Below are 18,184 nucleotides of genomic sequence, written 5' to 3' on the forward strand. Positions count from 1 at the left end.
TTTTTTTTTTTTGATGTTGGGGGTAGGAGTTTATTAATTAATTAATTAATTTTTGCTGTGTTGGGTCTTCGTTTCTGTGCGAGGGCTTTCTCTAGTTGCGGCGAGCGGGGGCCACTCTTCATCACAGTGCACAGGCCTCTCACTATTGCGGCCTCTCTTGTTGCGGAGCACAGGCTCCAGATGCACAGGCTCAGTAGTTGTGGCTCACGGGCCTAGTTGCTCTGCGGCATGTGGGATCCTCCCAGACCAGGGCTCAAACCTGTGTCCCCTGAATTAGCAGGCAGATTCTCAACCACTGTGCCACCAGGGAAGCCCAATAATACACTTTTTAAACAAACATTTTGTTATCCATGGGACATCATCAAGAATGGTACCTGGTACATGTCTGACACAGAAGCCTGCTCTCCACACAAATCTATTTTAGTTAAACATCTTAGTCTAACACTATTTCTAGTACCATATTAGGGCTGATTATAGTACCTCATGTGGTTCTCTTTATCTTTGTTCCAACTTAATTGCATCTTATTTATACTCTAATTCTGGAATTATTAACAGAAGGACTGGAGGTAGTTTTTGAATTCCATAGCATTGTTTGTAAACTGTTTGTGTATGTGTATTTTTCTTGGAAGAAAATAGTTATCAGATTATTATAGGTGGATTATCCACCCACCCTCCAAAGTTGAAAAACCACTGCTCTAATATATCTCCTTTAATTCTTTTGTCTTTCTTCTATCTGTCAAAAGTAGTTTCTCTTTGAATAATAATGATAGCTAGCATTTATTGTACACTGACTACATGCTAAGCATTGTTTTAAGTGCTTTGCATTTAAATTCATTTAAGCTTCACAAAACTATGAGGTAGCTGTTATAATCTTCACTTTACAGACAAGAAAACAGGCACAGAAAGATGAATAACTTGCTCAAGATTCACAGCTAGTAAGTAAAGCTGCCAGAATTCAAACACATTTAGTCCAGATGCCAAATCTGTACAATTAACATCTGAGCTATGCTGCTGCTTAGTACACAAATCAGTTTTTGAGGAGTACATGTTATTTTCTTCTAGTTTTAAGTCTGTAAAAGCCACTATCTTATTGCATATTATACTCTCTTTGATCTCAATATGAATACTCTATAGACATTGCTTAAAGTATAATAATATAGTGATTGATTTGTTGATAGTTGAATAGACATACAAGAATAGCAGACAAAATTGAAAACATCTCAAGTGTCCATCAGTGAGAAACTGGTTAAATAAATTGTGATTTATTCATACAATGGCATACTCTGCAGAAGAAAAAAGAATAGAAAGTTTTCTATGTGCTAATATGGAAAAATCTCAAAAATATATTAAGTATCCCAAGGCAAGGTGTGCTTATATTAAATGAAAATAGAGGAAAAATAATAGTACTCATATTTGCTTGTGTGTGTGTATGTATGATACTCTGGAAAAATATGTTAAGAACTATGATCAGTTCTTACCGAGGAGTTGGGTTAGTGAGTTTGAGATTTGGATAGAAGGGAAAAAAGAATGGTGGAGAGACTTTTTAAAAAACAGTATCGTTGTATACTTCTAGATTTTAAATAGTGTAAATATACCACTGCAGTAATTTATAGGAAAAAAAAGTATTTATTTTTTGAACAGGTAATGTATTCACATTTTTTAAAATTCAAAAGGTACAAGAAGATATTCTATGGAAAAAAATCTCTGTTTTACCCCTTTCACTAGCCACTTGATTGCTGCCCAGTTGCTATCAGTTTCCTCTGTATTATTCCAGAGACATTTTATGCATATACAAGAAATATGTGTGTGGGGGGAGGGTGTATTTTTTTTCTTTTAGTCCTCTTTTTATACATTGTTCTTCAGCTTGCATTTTTTTTCCCTTAAGAGTGTATCTTAGAGATCATTTCATATTCAATACATGAAGACCTTCCTCATTTTGTCTTACAGTTTCAGAATATTTCATGTATGATATACCAGGATGTATTTAATTAGTCCCCTATTAATAAACATTTGGGTTATTTCTAGTCCTTTGCTATTTACAAATGATACCACAGTGAATAATAGTATACACAAGTTATTTTGCATGTTTTTTATTTTATTTGTAGGATAAATTCTTAGAAGTAGCTGAGTAATATTCCATTGTATATATGTACCACATTGGGAAGCTGCTGTGTAGCACAGGGAGCTCGGCTTGGTGCTCTGTGATGACCTAGATGGGTGGGATGGGGGGGCGATGGGAGGGAAGTCCAAGAGGGAGGGGATGTATGTATACATATAGCTGATTCACATCGTTGTACAGCAGAAACTACCACAACTTTGTAAAGCAATTATACTCCAAAAAAAAAAAAAAGTTTATGCACGCACACACAAAAATCCTTAGAAGTGATTTGCTGTTTCATCATTTGCATACTTTTGTAGTTTTGATGGTTATTGCCAGTGTGCCTTTCATTGAAGTTGTACCAATTATGTTAACACCAGTGATGTGTGAAAGTTTCCCTGTACTTGTGTCTACTTAGTGTGTTATATTATTTAATCTTTGCCTCTAGATCTTTGGTCTAGGTAAAATATCTCAATGTAGATTATTATTATTATTATTATTTTTTTTTTTTTTTGCGGTACGCGGGCTTCTCACTGCTGTGGCCTCTCCCGTTGCGGAGCACAGGCTCCGGATGCGCAGGCTCAGCGGCCATGGAGCACGGACCCAGCCGCTCCGCGACATGTGGGATCCTCCCAGACCGGAGAACGAACCCGTGTCCCCTGCATCGGCAGGCGGACTCTCACCCGCTGCGCCACCAGGGAAGCCCTAGATTTTTTTTTTTTAAGGTTGTTTCAATTTACATTTTTCCTAAGGTTGAGCATTTTCCTTATGCAGAGCTATCTGGTTTTCTTTACTGTGACCTACTTGTTACATGCTTCTTTTGAAAATAATTAGGAAATGAAAATGACTGGGAAAATCATTTAGTATCTGATCTTTAAAAAAGTATCTCATGAGTTTTTCTTTGTGTAGAATAATTTGCCACTCTCATCTATTTTGTCCAAGTCAAATGATAGGGAGGAATGAGAAACTTTTCTTTCATTTTTTTCTTCTTTTATAAATTTTTCCTCAGGTTTCTTTCATTTTAGTGACCCATTTTTGGATTCAACATCTGCTTCATGAGAGGGCAAGTAATCCTGAAGTAGTCTGTGAATCCTAGGGGGAAAAATACATTTATGTAGATCTTTGTTCATTTTTATCCATTGTTGGATTTCCTGTCATAAAGAAGATGAAAAAGTATTGCTATTTTCCTACCATTAGTAGTTCCCATTGTCTCAAGTTGTTTTTGTGCCTTACATTAGAACGTAAATGCCCTCTCTCAATAGAGCAGGAAGATATAACAGCTGTAAATATATATGCACAAAACAACAAAACCCCAAATTGCATAAAGCAGAAATTGACAGAATTGAAAGGAGAAATAGATAATCCACAATTATAGCTGGAAACTTCAGTGTTTTTTCTTAGTAATCGATAACAAGTAGATAGAAAATCAACAGGGATAAATGAGACCTGAACCATACTGTCAGTCAGCTTGATATAATTGACATCTATAGAATACTCCACCAAACAATATCAGAATGCATATTTTTTACAAGTGCACATGGCCCATTCACCGGAGTGTACCATATGCCAAACCATAAAGCAAGTAGCAATAAATTTAAAAGAATTGAAATCACAAAACATATTTTCTTACCACACAGAATTAAATTAGAAGTGAGTAAAAGAAAGAAATATATAAATCCCTAAATGTGTGAGAATTAAGCAGCACACTTCTAAATAACTTATGTATCAAAGCAGAAATCACATGGAAATCAGAAAACACGTAAACTGAGTGAAAATGAAAACACAGCATAGCAAAATTGTGAAATGCCTCTAAAATAGTTCTTGGAGAGATATGGCTTCAAATGCTTATATTTAAACAGAGAAAAGGTCTAAAATCATTTATCTAAATTGTTACTTTATGAAACTAGAATAAGAGTAAATTAAACCCAAAACGAGTAAAAGAAAGGAAATTACAAAAATCAGAGCAGAAGTCAATGAATAGTAATGGAGAAACAGTAGAGAAAATCAATTAGTTCAAAATCTGGTTCTTTGCAGAGATCAATAAAATGGATACACCTAAATGTCCGGAGCTCAGCTGAGCTGGGAGAGAGAGAACTGAGCTGCTAGGTACTGGAGTGGCTGATTAAAGCAGGAAGCCACAAATGAAAGAGTTAAACCTTTAATCACTTACTGTGATAGTATAATCAAGAGGCTAAAATCAGAGAAAATGCTGATTCCCCATTCCATTACCTTCATAGAATGAAATGGTATACCGGTTAAGGATCAGGTGGATCAGCACAGATGTGCGAATCTGTTAAGGGAGCCGCAAACAGAAGGTTCTTGCAGTGTTACGAACTCTGAGGTGGAGAGGGGGGTTAAGGGGTAGGGATAAGAGTGGAAAAGTCCAGGGTGCTGAGTCAGAGTGGGGAAAAGTTTCTTGAAGGTTTCAGCTTTTTCCCTTCATAAGGTGGCCTTGGCAGAAATGTCAAAGTGACCCCCGCCCAAGGCCTCAGATAGAGGCCTAGGAATAAAGGCGCCAGGCCTTGGAATGTAAATGTGTGAAAGAGCATGACTGGCCATGGGGCCTGAGACCATGACTGCAAATCCCTTCAGAGACTGCAGTGCATTGACTGTGTGCCAAGTCTGGTGGAGGGAGGACATTTTTCACCATGAGGCCTGCAAAGTAAAACCTTTGTAATTATCTGTGGTTAGGCCTGAAAAAACACACATAGGTTTTTTTTTTTTTTTGCGGTACGCGGGTCTCTCACTCTTGTGGCCTCTTCCGTTGCGGAGCACAGGCTCCGGACGCACAGGTTCAGCAGCCATGGCTCATGGGCCCAGCCGCTCTGCGGCATGTGGGATCTTCCCGGACCGGGGCACGAACCCGTGTCCCCTGCATCGGCAGGCGGACTCTCAACCACTGTGCCACCAGGGAAGCACACATAGGTTTTTAACCAGGAACCAGACTCCTCACTAGATTGATATGGAAAAAAAAAGAGAGAGAGAGAGAGAGAGAGAAGATACAAATTACCAATATCAAGAATGAAGGAGGAAACGTTCCTACAGAACCATAAGAGAATATTATGAATAACATTTGCAAACAAATTTGATAACATCGATAAAATGAACAAATTCTTTGAAAGATACAAATTACTAAAACTGACTCAAGAAGAAATAGAAAATTTTGAATAGATCTATATTGAGTAAGGAAATTGATTTAGTTATTAAACTTCAACAATTATTATCCGGCCAAAAAATGAGATCAACAACTTTATAACAACAAAGATAACATCATGATGAATTCTATGAAAAATTTAAGGAAGAAATTATATCAATATTATATAAACTCTTAGCAAACAGAGGAAGAAGGGACACTCCATACTCATTTTATGAGGCCAGTTTTAGACCAATACCCAATCCAGGCATCATGAGAAAAGAAAACTACAAACCCATATCTCTCATGAACATAGAAGCAAAAGCCTTAATAAAATACTACCAGTAAAAAGGATAATACACTATGACCAAATGGGTTTATCCTAGGAATGCACATTGGCTCAACAACAATAAAAAATCAATACACTTAATTCACCATATTAATAGAATACATTTTTTAAAAACATGTGATCATCTCAGTAGCCATTTGACAAAATCTAACACCCTTTCATGGTTAAAAAAAAAGCACACTAAAAAAAGGAATAGAAGGGAAAGTCTGATAAAGGGCACCTATGAGAAACCCATAACTAATATCGTATTTAAAAGTGAAAGATAGAAAGCTTGCCCACAAAGGTAAGAAATAAGACAAGGATGTCTGCCCTCTTCCTGTCTTTTAAGCACTATATTGGAGGTTCTAGAAAGAGCAGTTAGGCAAGAAAAAGAAACAAAAGACATCCAGATTGGAAAGGAAGAGGGAAAACAATCTCTGTTTGCAAATTAGATGATCTTGTTTGTGAAAAATTGTAAGGAATCTCTAAAAAGCTATTAGAGCTAATAAACGAGTTTAGCAAGGTTGTGGGATACATGATAAATGTACAAAAAGAGTCAGTTGTGTTTCTGTGCATTAGTAATGAAAAGTCTGAAAATGAAATTAAGAAAATAGGGTGATGGAAATATTCTGGAATTAGATAGTGGGTGATGGTTGCACAATTTTGTGAATATACTAAAACTCACTAAATTGTACATTTTAAAAGGATGAATTTTATGGTATACAAGTTATATCTCAAAAAATATATTGAGAAATTATTGTATCCAGAATATATCAGGAACTCAATAATAAAAAAGCAAAAAACACAAAGTGAGCAAAAAATTTGAATAGGGCACACTTCTCATCAGAATGTATATGAATGACCAACAATACATGAAAAGGTGTTCAACATCATTATTGATTAGAGTACAAATTAATGTTACAAGTGTTGGTGAGGATCTGGAGTGCCTGACACTCTTCAGTCATTTGCTGGTGGGAATGCAAAATGGTATAGTCAAATTTGGAAGAAGTTTGACAGCTTCTTTAAAAAGTTAAGCATACTTACAGTACAACCCCAAAATAAATAGGTGTCTACCAAAATAAATGAAAACTTATGTCCACATAAAGACTTTTATATGAATGTTCATAGCAGACTAATTTGTAGTAGTTAAAAACTGGCAACAACCCAGAATTCCATCAACAAGCAAATGCATGAACAAAATGTGGTATATTCATCCAGTGGAATACTACTCAGCAATAAAAAGGAATGGACTGTTGATACACGCGATAACATGAATGAATCTAAAAATACTGCGCTAAGTGAAAGAGGCCAGGTACAAAAGACTACATACTGTATGATTCCATTTATATGGAATTTTTAAAAATCCCCAAACTATAATGGCAGATTATAGTTGGCAGAAAGCAGATAAGTGGCAGATTATAATGGCAGAAAGCAGATAAGTGGTTGTTTGGGGCCAGGAGTAGGGGCTGGAATTGATTGCAGAAGAGCACCAAGGAACTTTTTCAGGGGATGGAATTGTTCTAAAATTTTATTGTAGCAGTGGTTGCATGATTATACATTTTCCAAAATTCATCAGACTTCACTTAAAGTGGGTGAATTTTATGGTATGTAAATTATACCTCAGTAAAGTTAGTTTTTAACATGCCTTATTAATGTATCTATGCAAATGGGGGATTTGTGGCCTCATTTCTAGTGATTTAAAAAATTAACATCTTTTTCAGCCTGCATATCATTTTGCTTTTTCATCTTTATTTCTTTTTTTCTTTTTTTGGCTGTGCTGCATGGCCTGTGGGGTCTTAGTACCCTGATCAGGGATTGAACCTGGTGAAAGCGCCAGAGACCTAACCTCTGGACCATCAGGGAGTTCCCCTTTATTTCTTTTTTATAGCATATTTCAGAATTTTGTACTTAATCCACACAATTAGTTGTTTTGCAAACAGATGTTTGTTGAATGTCTGCTATGTGCCAAGCACTGGGAGGACAGAGCCCCTACTCCCAGGGACGACTCCCACAGTCTTAGAGGACAGGCTAATTTATTTTTAAAGTAGAAAATATAAATGTAAGAACTGAAGTGTTTACACAGTATGGACGTACTAATTTTATCTCAATGGAACTAGGTAGTCTAAGGTGTCATTAAGTGGGGTCAGGAAAGGCTTCCCTGAGGAGCTGGAATTTGAATGATGTTAGGAATTAATTCATCCAGTGGACAGGGGAAAGTAGACTAACTTGCCTCCTAAATGGATTTTCAGTTAAATAAAGAGGAGTGGGGGGTATATTTTGGTGTTTACAAGACTAACAAACTCCGTTAAAAATCAACTTTCAAGATATGAGTCCTTGGATCATTGATTCCACTGGTTCTGTTATTACTGAGTAGAGCTTCAGATTACCTGGCACTTAGGGCTCTCAAGTTTTTAAAAACTCCACCCTCTTTTTTTTTTTTTTTTTTTTTTTGCTGTACGCGGGCCTCTCACTGCTGTGGCCTCTCCCGTTGCGGAGCACAGGCTCCGGACACACAGGCTCCGCGGCCATGGCTCGCGGGCCCAGCCGCTCCGCGGCATGTGGGATCCTCCGGGATCGGGGCACGAACCCGTGTCCCCTGCATCGGCAGGCGGACTCCCAACCACTGCGCCACCAGGGAAGCCCTCCACCCTCTTTTTAAAACTGACTTTGTTTCACACTCATTCAGGGTCTAGGCAAATGATTTAGCATTGGCTGTTGTGAATTCCATGTTTTCGCTATTGTTCTTCTTTATCCACACTGACAGTCTATGTCTTTTTAACCAAAAGTCACTTTCCCTTTGCCCCAAATTAACATTTGCTTTCATAGAGTAGCTAGGTGCTATAGGCTATATTCATCAGATATGTGAAAACACTATTTTTAAAATAAATGTATAATTGAAGCAGATGCTATGGCACTTGGAAGTTAAATTTCAAAGAGAAACATTCTGGGAATATTGGATATAAGAGCTTGGAACTTTTTCTCTCTTTGCTCCTCTTACTCCCCTCACTTTATTTAGTTGACTCAGTTAAGAAGGTTTTCTTACTATCCAGAAGTAATTGATGAGAGTGACACTTAAAATATCTATAATGGGAAATGTTCATGATGAAATGTCTTGAGAATTTTCTATTTCATATCTAAAAGGAAGAAGAAGAATTTTCAGTTCTTTCCAGCTGCCTGGGACTTCTGCCAACATTTTACCAAACAGAACATCCATTCATCAGTGCCTCCTGTCTGGATTGGCCAGTTCCAGCATTTGATATTATATCTCAGTGGTGTTTTGAGATAAATTCATTTACTGAAAGACATGCCGAACAAGGAAAGGTATGTAAAAAGAGTAATACTCACTTGCTATAGTGGTGACATGCTAATAGGTAAGAGAATAATGAAGAATTTAAAATTTCAGGTAATCTAGTCTTGGCAGTATTTATTAAACTAATTATTTTGAAAAAATGGTTTACTTATATTTATTTATGAGTATAAAAGCAGAAGTGTTTCAGTTAACAAAACTAAGGTATAGTATGTTACTTTTAGTTTGTTTTAGGTCATCAGGTTTTTATTGAATACCTTAAATAGTCATAGCACTAGACTTGGAAAGTACAAAGGAATTTTAAGATAGACAAGCAACTTGTAAGCTTATTGGAAAGAGGACTGTCACATAAAAATTAAAGATTTGGACTTTCACATCTAAAAGGTCATGTCTTTTACTTTAAAATTTGTTGACTCTATGCTGCCAGCTCAATGGGTGAAGGTGTTGGGTTGGAGATGAGGGAATTGGAAAGGTGGGGTGCAGGCAGTGGTGGGTGACTCTTAGTGCCATGGTTTGGTGCTCAGACTTTCTTCTATCTAGAATTACAGTTTTTGAGAAATGGAATAATATGATGAAAGTAGCGTTTTAGGGAGGTAATTTTAGTGGCTTTTTTAGTAAGTAAAATTGACGTTATGGAGAAAGGGAAACCAGAGATTATTTAGTGGTGAAGAAAATCTGGATTATTGTTTTGATAGCTAGCAGAAATTAGACAGAATGTAACCAATGCAAGAGACACATTTGAGAAAAATATATAGTCCTTGGTGACCAAGTGTACATGACTTTAAAATCTTGAACTCAAGTCATCAGAAGAGTAGTAACTAGTATACATAGTTCTGATAGGAACCTGCTCCTGCTTAAAAACCGCTGACAATGGATGTCCCATTGGCTATGGAGAAAGACAGGAATCTTTACATGGCATTCACCATCTTGCTTGCCTTTCTAACTTCATTTCATACCACTTCCCAGCCACCACCTTGGTTAAACCACGAAAGAATATTTCTTAAGTATGCTATGCATTTTTTAAACATCTGTGCTATTGCTTATTGCTGTTACTTTTATTTAAAGCAATCTTCCTACTGTTTTCCTGTTAATCATCCATGAAGGCTTTGCTAAGATAAATGTTACCTCTTCTATAAAGCGTTATCTGAGAGTCCATCTCCCTCTATTATGTATGATAGTACTTTTGCCACTGTTTCTAATAGTTGCCATGTTTATCACTTTTGTTTATTTAATGTGTCTGAATGGGGACTCCACAAGGCAAAAATTGTTTCTTGTTTATTCTTGAATCCCTAGTTCCTGGAAAGTGCCTGATATAGACTAGTCACCTAATAAATATTTGTGAAACAATTAAATGGTGGATTAATGTCATTGGGAGAAATAGAACTGATGAAAGGGGAACCGATTTCAGGAAAAACGAGAATTTTAATTTAATGTCAAAGGAACAATAGAAAAATTAGTATTTCAGATGGAGGTTGTCACTAGACTTAATTCTTAAAACATTGAAGTGAATAACAAAGGCAAGGTAAGCATAAATAATAAATGTCTCTGCTTTTGTTCATTTTCATTTTCTATTGAAATCCTTAAAGAGATATTATCTCATTTTATACTTTTTTTAAAAGGAAAGGAAAATTGAAGAAGTTAGCTTAACCTTGTGTATTGTGTATAAAAATATTTTCCTATCTAGTAATTGCTTTATTCACAATTATAGCTATAATCTGAAGTTATATTTTGATGCTGAAAACCTATGAGAAATGCCTTGGAGTAAGAGTTGGGTATTATTGTAGAACCAGGACAGGAGAAAAAGTGATGAGCATACTTAAAATTATTTTGTCTTCATATGTGCCATGGGATAAGCAATAGATAAAAACGAAATCACTTGATAGTATAAGAATAAGCCTACCTTTTTAGGTGAATGATTATTGTTGTGAATATTGATAGAAAGTAAGAATTTACCATTTAAATATATTTCATCTTTTTGTAAAATTGAGTGATAATTATTTGTTTTAGAGTCAGAACAGTAGACATTTATTTATTTATTTATACTTATGCAGAATTTTTATGTTATTTGAATGCACCCCTATCTGACCTACATCCCTACACTTGTCCCTTCACTCTGTTCTATCTCTAACCTCAACTCTGTCCATTTGTCAACCAGATTTCTTTTTAACCAGCAACTTTAAATTTGAATAGAGAGACTTAGATAAATATAAACAGTGATTGGAGCTGAATAGTGCAACAGCTTCCCTTGAAAGATAGTCTGAATTACTGCTTCTCCTTTCTTGTAACAGCTAAGATTGTTTGATTGCAGACAGTTTGGTTGCAAACCTCTGGTCTGTTTTCTCTGAAGCGCTACTGCTAGATGACTGCATCTCAACCACTTTCCTTCCCTATATATATGCTCCAAATTCAGATTCCTGGGAGAGAGAATCTGACTGGCCTAATTTGCATCATATGTATACCCCTGTGATGGGGCAACCCCATCAGATCTGTATGGAGCAGGAAAAGAGGTTATTTTCCAAAATAAGTCATAATGCTGTCAATGTAGGAAGGCAGATGAGGTTGCTAGACAAATTGGAAAAAAACGAACACTGGTGGCCCGCTACCTTCACATCTTACCTCCCCAGCACGTAGATATCCTTCTTCTCATTCAGAGTTTCATTTTTCCCCTGTTTAAAATGATGTAACTGTTCCCTTTACAACCACAGATGCAGCCACCATTTCCCAAATACCTAACCTGAAGTCACATCCTATAGTTATATCATCAAGCTTCCCTGAATCCAGAGGCTCTGGGAGATGTCCATTCCTTCTGTGATTTATTGTTCTTACACCCCAATGGCCTGGAAATTTTTAATTAGCACCTACTCACCCTGAATTCAGTAGTAGGAGAAAGGAAAAGAGAATGAAAAATATTACAAAAATATATGCCACAACAAGCAAGAAAATTTTAAATTAGTCATAAAACTGTAGCTAATATACAGTCAAATACATGACTTTCTTCTTTCACCTTCTTTGACCAGCACCTCAACTGGTTGGATTTATTTGAACAAAGATGTGATCTAAACTCTATTCTGAGAGGTCTGAGCTCAGTGATTTGTCCTGTCATGCTTATATAAGACTGTAATAGTTTTGTGTGAAATGTTTACCTTTCAAGCCTGAACGCGCTAGGGGTGGGGGTGGGGTGTATCTCTAAGTTTCAAACATACTGCTACAGGAGGTATTCCTGTTTCATTTGATGAGGTCACTCCCTCCAGACAATACTGTAAGCCATTCCCTTTCTTTTCCGAGTGGTATTAGGGAACCTAGAATGGTCAGATGACATTTAGTTTTTAACTCAATGGTACTATTATTATGTCCCTTGTTGGCAGATAGCACACAGCTTCCTTACAATAGTACTGAAACCACAGAAGAATCCAGAATAGCAGGGAAACAGAAATTAAAGACCAAATTTTTAGGTCTAATTATGAGAGATGCCACCCTCTGGTTCCCAAACCTGTGCACTCCATCTGTCAGAGAACAATCATCCTTATGTACTGGTTGCTTTTTTAGCTCGTATACCTCATTCTGTAGGAGCATATACCTCATTCAATAGGTGTTTCCTTCTAGTTGGTACCATCTAAAAATTCATCAGCAAAGTAGTTCATCATTTAAAAGACCAGTGATTTTTTTCAGATGATTGACTATATGTTAAGATCAGTTAATTCCATAGACATCCACCTATTGCGTTACATCTTTCTTTATGAAGAAAATTCTTTGATTAGAGACCATGTGGTGTGTGCTACTGGGTAATTTACAACCTAATCTGGATAAGTATCAAGTTCAACGAGGACAAATTGCTGTTCCTTCCACTGATGGAAGGGTTCCATATGTAATGAACCCGTTACAGAATATGCAGTCTTTGGAGTCCGGGGTTGGGCACTGAGTACTGGCAAACAGCATGTTGTAAGCCCATATATTGTCCTTATCCTTAGTTATTGGACTGATTTAGATGTATTATGGCTATAAGTAATGTGAGATGATCACCATGTGAATTGCCAGCCTCCATACAGTTTCTGAAGGTAATAGATTCATACTACATTTTATCTGATTTAAGTGTTAATGAAGTAGCATCTCGAAAAAAAATTAATGCTATTTCCAGTATTTTTATATAACTGCAAAAAATGAACAAAATACCCTGTAGGGAAATTTAACTAATTTGGGGTTTTTTTTTCACACTTACTGAGAAAATTTATGAAAAGAGTTGTAGCCCCAGCACTTATGGATACAAAAGATCTTAACAGCTTGAGGTGTAAGATTTTTCATCTTCTAGGAAGGAAAGATTATAAAGTATTGAAATAGCAATATGAATTATAACCATGATCTTCCCTAAAGAAAAAGCCAATGAATTGTTTGTTTATCTAAGAAAGGTCAAAAACTTGGTTTTGAAAAATGTGTATAACTGTTTAAAATTATGTGTTAAGAATATTTAAAAACAAGTACATCTATGTATATTTTCCACGCATGCTTAGTTATATTTAATATTTTTCTTTTAAAGTAATAACAAATTTAAATGTTTTAGGTGCTTAGTCTAAAAACTTACATCATGTTTTAATTGAAAATTACATAAAAATAGAGAATAGTAGTTGTTGAAGTACTATTTTAGTCATTTGTAAAATGGAAATAGGAAGAGTGTTAATAAAGAAAATAAGCCACATTCTTGGAGACAGATTTTCTTTTCTTTAAAAAAAAAAAGGCCTTTTAAAAAATAAATATTTTGTGTCAGTGACTTAAATACATAGGACTAATGAATATTTTTGAATAATGTTTTAGGCCTTGCTTATCCAAGAGTCAAGATGGAAATTGCCACACCTACTACAGTTGCCTGAAAATTATAACACCATTTTCCAGTACTACCACAGAAAAACCTGTAGTGTCTGCACCAAGGTTCCTAAAGATCCTGCCGTTTGCCTTGTTTGTGGTACTTTTGTATGCCTGAAAGGACTTTGCTGCAAGCAACAAAGTTACTGTGAATGTGTATTGGTAAGCAAGAGTAAATAGTATAAAATTTATGAAAACTCAAGTCTCATATCACATGGAAATGTGGTATATATGGTCAAGCCAGCTCTTCAAATTTAACTACTCTTTGAATTAAATACACGATAAATATAAGGATCTTGTTTTTGTTGTTGTTGTTTTAAATCCAGTAGAAGGGTAAAAACAAAAACAATGATGACAACAAAAAAACACCTGGGGTTTTATTTAAGTGAGTAAAACTTTTCGTAAGTGCAGCTTCAGTTCCTCTCCCTAATCCCGCTGCTCTTTAATGGTATGTATGTTTAGATGTTGTGCTGTGAAACAGCAGTCACATATGCTGTTGTAGACACTAGCCTCTGAATTAGGTTTAGGTTAGCTCTTAATTGATTTCCTAGGTAATCCTTATCCAAATTCCTCCTAATGTATTGTTAATAAAGTATTAAGAATGAGTTAATAAGTTTAACTTAGGTGAAATCTGATTTTAAAACATTTAAATATTTCTGTATTATTTAGAAGACAAGGCATTCTTGATTTTCTTATAAAGTCCATTTGATTATGAAGTTCATTCATATATTTTTAATTTTTTAGCATTCTCAGAACTGTGGTGCTGGAACAGGGATTTTCCTTTTGATCAATGCATCAGTGATTATCATCATTCGAGGGCACCGCTTCTGTCTCTGGGGTTCTGTGTATTTGGATGCTCATGGAGAGGAAGACCGAGATCTTAGGTTAGATGTGCATGGATATAGCCACATGTTTTATTGAAGTTTGGCTAGTAAGAATAATGTACCATTCCTGACTTTGTAATTATAATAATAATTATTTTTTATTTCTGGCAATAATTATTTCTATTTTGGGGGATATTTTCCCCATCATCATGTTAAAGAAATATGAAATAAACCAAATTACTATGTGAGATTTTTGCCATAAAGAATCTGTTTTTAAAAATGTGTGTGAAATCTTCATTGTATTATATATTACTTTTAATACTTTTTTTTTCCTTTTTATTCTAGGCGAGGCAAGCCTCTCTACATTTGTAAAGAAAGATACAAAGTTCTTGAACAACAGTGGATTTCTCATACTTTTGATCACATCAATAAAAGATGGGGTCCACATTACAATGGGCTGTGACTCACCACCTTAGCATTGCATTATATCATTTTCATTAAGAATTTATCAACAATAAGCTTTAACTTAATTTGGGGAATTAACGCTTTTGCTGAGGGAAAGAAAGAAAACATACATTATAAAGCCTTTCCAAAATTAGGTGCTTGGTAATCACATTAATGGTATAATAATTTTTTTAAGTGTATGGAGAGCATAACAAGTAAGAAGTTAAATCATTCTTTAGTGGTCCTTTTTTTGTTTAAGTCCACAATTAATAAGAAGCACAACTTGTTGACAAAATCATTTAAAAATGATTCTCCCAACAATGCATATCTGCTATTCATTGATATTTAGAGTGGGTGTGATTTATTTAAAGTTTTACTGCTTCTTTATATCTGTGTGTTTTAATTTGCATCTGCTAAACGTAATGCATCCTTTCCCTCTGCCATTCTTGTGTTGATTTGAGATTTTTGCTATATGTAATTAGAAAAAAATGTAAAACATGATTTATGTGAAATACTGTATAGTAAAATTTGGTCTAATAGTAGAACTTTACATTTTTTTCTTATTGTGAGGAATCTGTTAAAAGTTTAAGGCTTTGCTGAAAACTTAATTCATTCTCAGGAATTTCATAAATATTCTCCCCAGGTAAATAATTGAAATAGTTGTAAAATAAGTAGATAGCTGCTGTTAATATAATACAGTACATTTTGGGGGACATGTATGGTTGGGGGAGTCCCTAAAAATCAAAATTTGCCATTTCATTTGGATGAATTACTTGAGGTAGTAACAAACAGATTTTATTATGAAATCAGAAGCTTTAAGAGCATATACATGGCAGATTTTGATTCTCTGCATGCCCACCTTTTATTACCAACCAAGTTTTTGTTTAAATGATTGGATTGGAAAAATGCCTTGACTTCCCCACAAATGAAGCATAGTTCTGGAACTTTCCTTATCAGCTCAAGAGGTTCATCTATATTGTATCTGTGCAGTGTTATCACTGCTATTTCTGCTCGGTTTCCTAAAAGGGAAGAAGGGCTCAGTGGTGATGATCCTCATGAATGAGCTGTACATCTGCATTCTTGTTAGAAGCTGCTGTGAAAAGCAATTTTTGTTTGTAGGGTTTTTAAGTTAGTAAGAATGAAATAATTGAGCTAAAACCCACTCTGTACTTACAGAGGGAAGATGACAGAAAAGCATGTGATATATTGCTACCAAAATTTTTCTTCCAAATGATTCAATAATTTGATGATTATTTAATATATAGTGCTATCAAGCAATTCCTGGTACTTTGGACTTCCATGGCTTGTTATATAAAATTACATTTTTACATGTAAAAATAAACTAAAAAACATCTAATGATAAACTATAAAAATAAAGTCAGATCTGTGTTCTAAAAATTATTGAATGACATGATATTACAGGATATAAAAGTGGACATTAAATGATGGCCTTGCATTCAAACAGAACAGTAAATATTCAAATGTGTTCAAAAAGTCAAAAAATTACCTATAGCTCTACAATAAAAATACAATATGGAAGTAGCTTGCTATTTTTGTATACATTTCCAAAATATTAAGTTAACTTTCTGAAAGACTAGAATGATTCTGTTTAATTAAACAGCTGTTCTTTCCAACACATTGCTACTTTTTTAAATACTGTATCATAAGTTCAGCCTGTCTTATTTTTTGCATCCGTCATTATGGATACCAGACCAGATACTTTTGTTCTTCAAGTGTGGTTGAAGAACAAAATGCTAATTTACATCTCTAGTAAATACTGTTACAGGATTCATGAACTTGAATAATTCTACAGTTTGAAACTCTGATGCTATATATACATGGTATAATGTACTCAGACTTTGGTTACTACATATTTAAAATGGAATGTTTTATGGTTGTGCATACGGATGTGAAGTGAAAATATTAGCCTTAACATTAAAATTTGGGTATTTGATAGTGTTTATTTTGATACTGGTGAATTAGTCACCAGTAAAATTTTAAAAAGCACTTGGTTGAAAATTGTACTTGAATTACATACATGCATGCTGCTAAACTAGAACTTTAATTTTTTCCCCATAACTTTTATAAGTCCCATTTATAAACCCACTTTTAAAAATAACAGGTCCAAGTTAGAGTGATGTGTGTATATTATTCAAAAAAATGTACTGGTGTGATATCTTGTATGAATGATCATTTAAATACAGTACATTACTGTAGAAGCTAAATCAATCTTTATAAGCAAGCAGAAATTACAAAACTAGGAATAATCAACATTGTAAGATATGTTAATAAAAACCTACTGTCATTTGGTTTGTGAAAGATCCTTAAAATGTTTAATTCTTACATGTTTTTCTTTTTTTCAAAGATATTGACAATAATATATGTAAGTGAGCATAGATGAAAAGATCAAAGTGTAACATCATAGTTGCTGTAAGGTGAAGTTAATATAAAGGGTTTGCTTTTCCTTTAACCACTTATTTACAGAGCTAGTTCCTGTTTCTTCTGTCTTTGTCTCATAACTAATGCAAAGCCTTTGCTAAGTGTTCTTTCTATGTGTTTTTAGAATCAGGAAATGGGTTTTTAGAGAAGGAAATGGATGTGCAGATCTGAAGAACACTGCTGTGGTCCTTTCTGCTTTCTGAGAATCCCCAGCTAAACTTCAGAAATCTGAAGGCTTTATGATAATGTTTATTTTGATTGATCTGTATCTTGTTTGAATTGACAGTCCTTGCCCCTACCCCTCCATCCTGTAGCTCACCAGCCAGTTATCAACTAGGAATCCATTTGTGTTCACAAACCTTTTTTTCTGTTTTATGTAATTTGATATTGATTTCTGTGACTTAGAAAAGATGCTGACTGAAAGCACCGAAGGCTTGGAGGTAACAGCAGTATTAGAGGAGGTGTGGCCCAAGGGTTTCTGTAACATCTCCAGGATTGTACCTGCTAACTCTCAGGTTCCTGTTGTTGGCTTGCATTTGAGCTCATGTTGAACAACAACAACAAACAAAACAAAACAACATGGTTTTAACCACTAGAATGAAAACACAAAGACAAGGCGCATTCACTGGTGGTTATGCCTGACACTTGATGGTTAGTGGGAGAGCAGAAGACTTGTGACTGTCTCAGTCCCATTCACAGCACGTAGTTCTTTCCTTTAACGTTATGATCTGGCTGGATGATATCAAGCATTGCTTAG

At 35.1% G+C, this 18,184-nt stretch overlaps 1 protein-coding gene across 3 annotated transcripts in view; it reads left to right on the plus strand.

The window, feature by feature from the left end:
• UBR3 (ubiquitin protein ligase E3 component n-recognin 3) overlaps positions 1–17,307 on the plus strand; it is a 229,566-nt gene extending 212,259 nt beyond the window's left edge. For all 3 annotated transcript variants that reach the window (XM_082630548.1, XM_082630550.1, XM_082630549.1), the window contains exons 36-39: positions 8,701–8,880; positions 13,673–13,882; positions 14,465–14,604; positions 14,890–17,307. In XM_082630548.1, the coding sequence (XP_082486674.1) occupies positions 8,701–8,880; positions 13,673–13,882; positions 14,465–14,604; positions 14,890–15,007 (648 nt within the window). In that variant the 3' untranslated portion in view covers positions 15,008–17,307. The remainder of the gene's footprint in view (positions 1–8,700; positions 8,881–13,672; positions 13,883–14,464; positions 14,605–14,889) is intronic.
• The last annotated feature ends 877 nt before the right edge of the window (positions 17,308–18,184 follow it).

This window comes from Mesoplodon mirus (genome assembly GCF_964341445.2).
Source record: "Mesoplodon mirus genome assembly, chromosome: 8".
Taxonomy (NCBI): Eukaryota; Metazoa; Chordata; class Mammalia; order Artiodactyla; family Ziphiidae; genus Mesoplodon; species Mesoplodon mirus.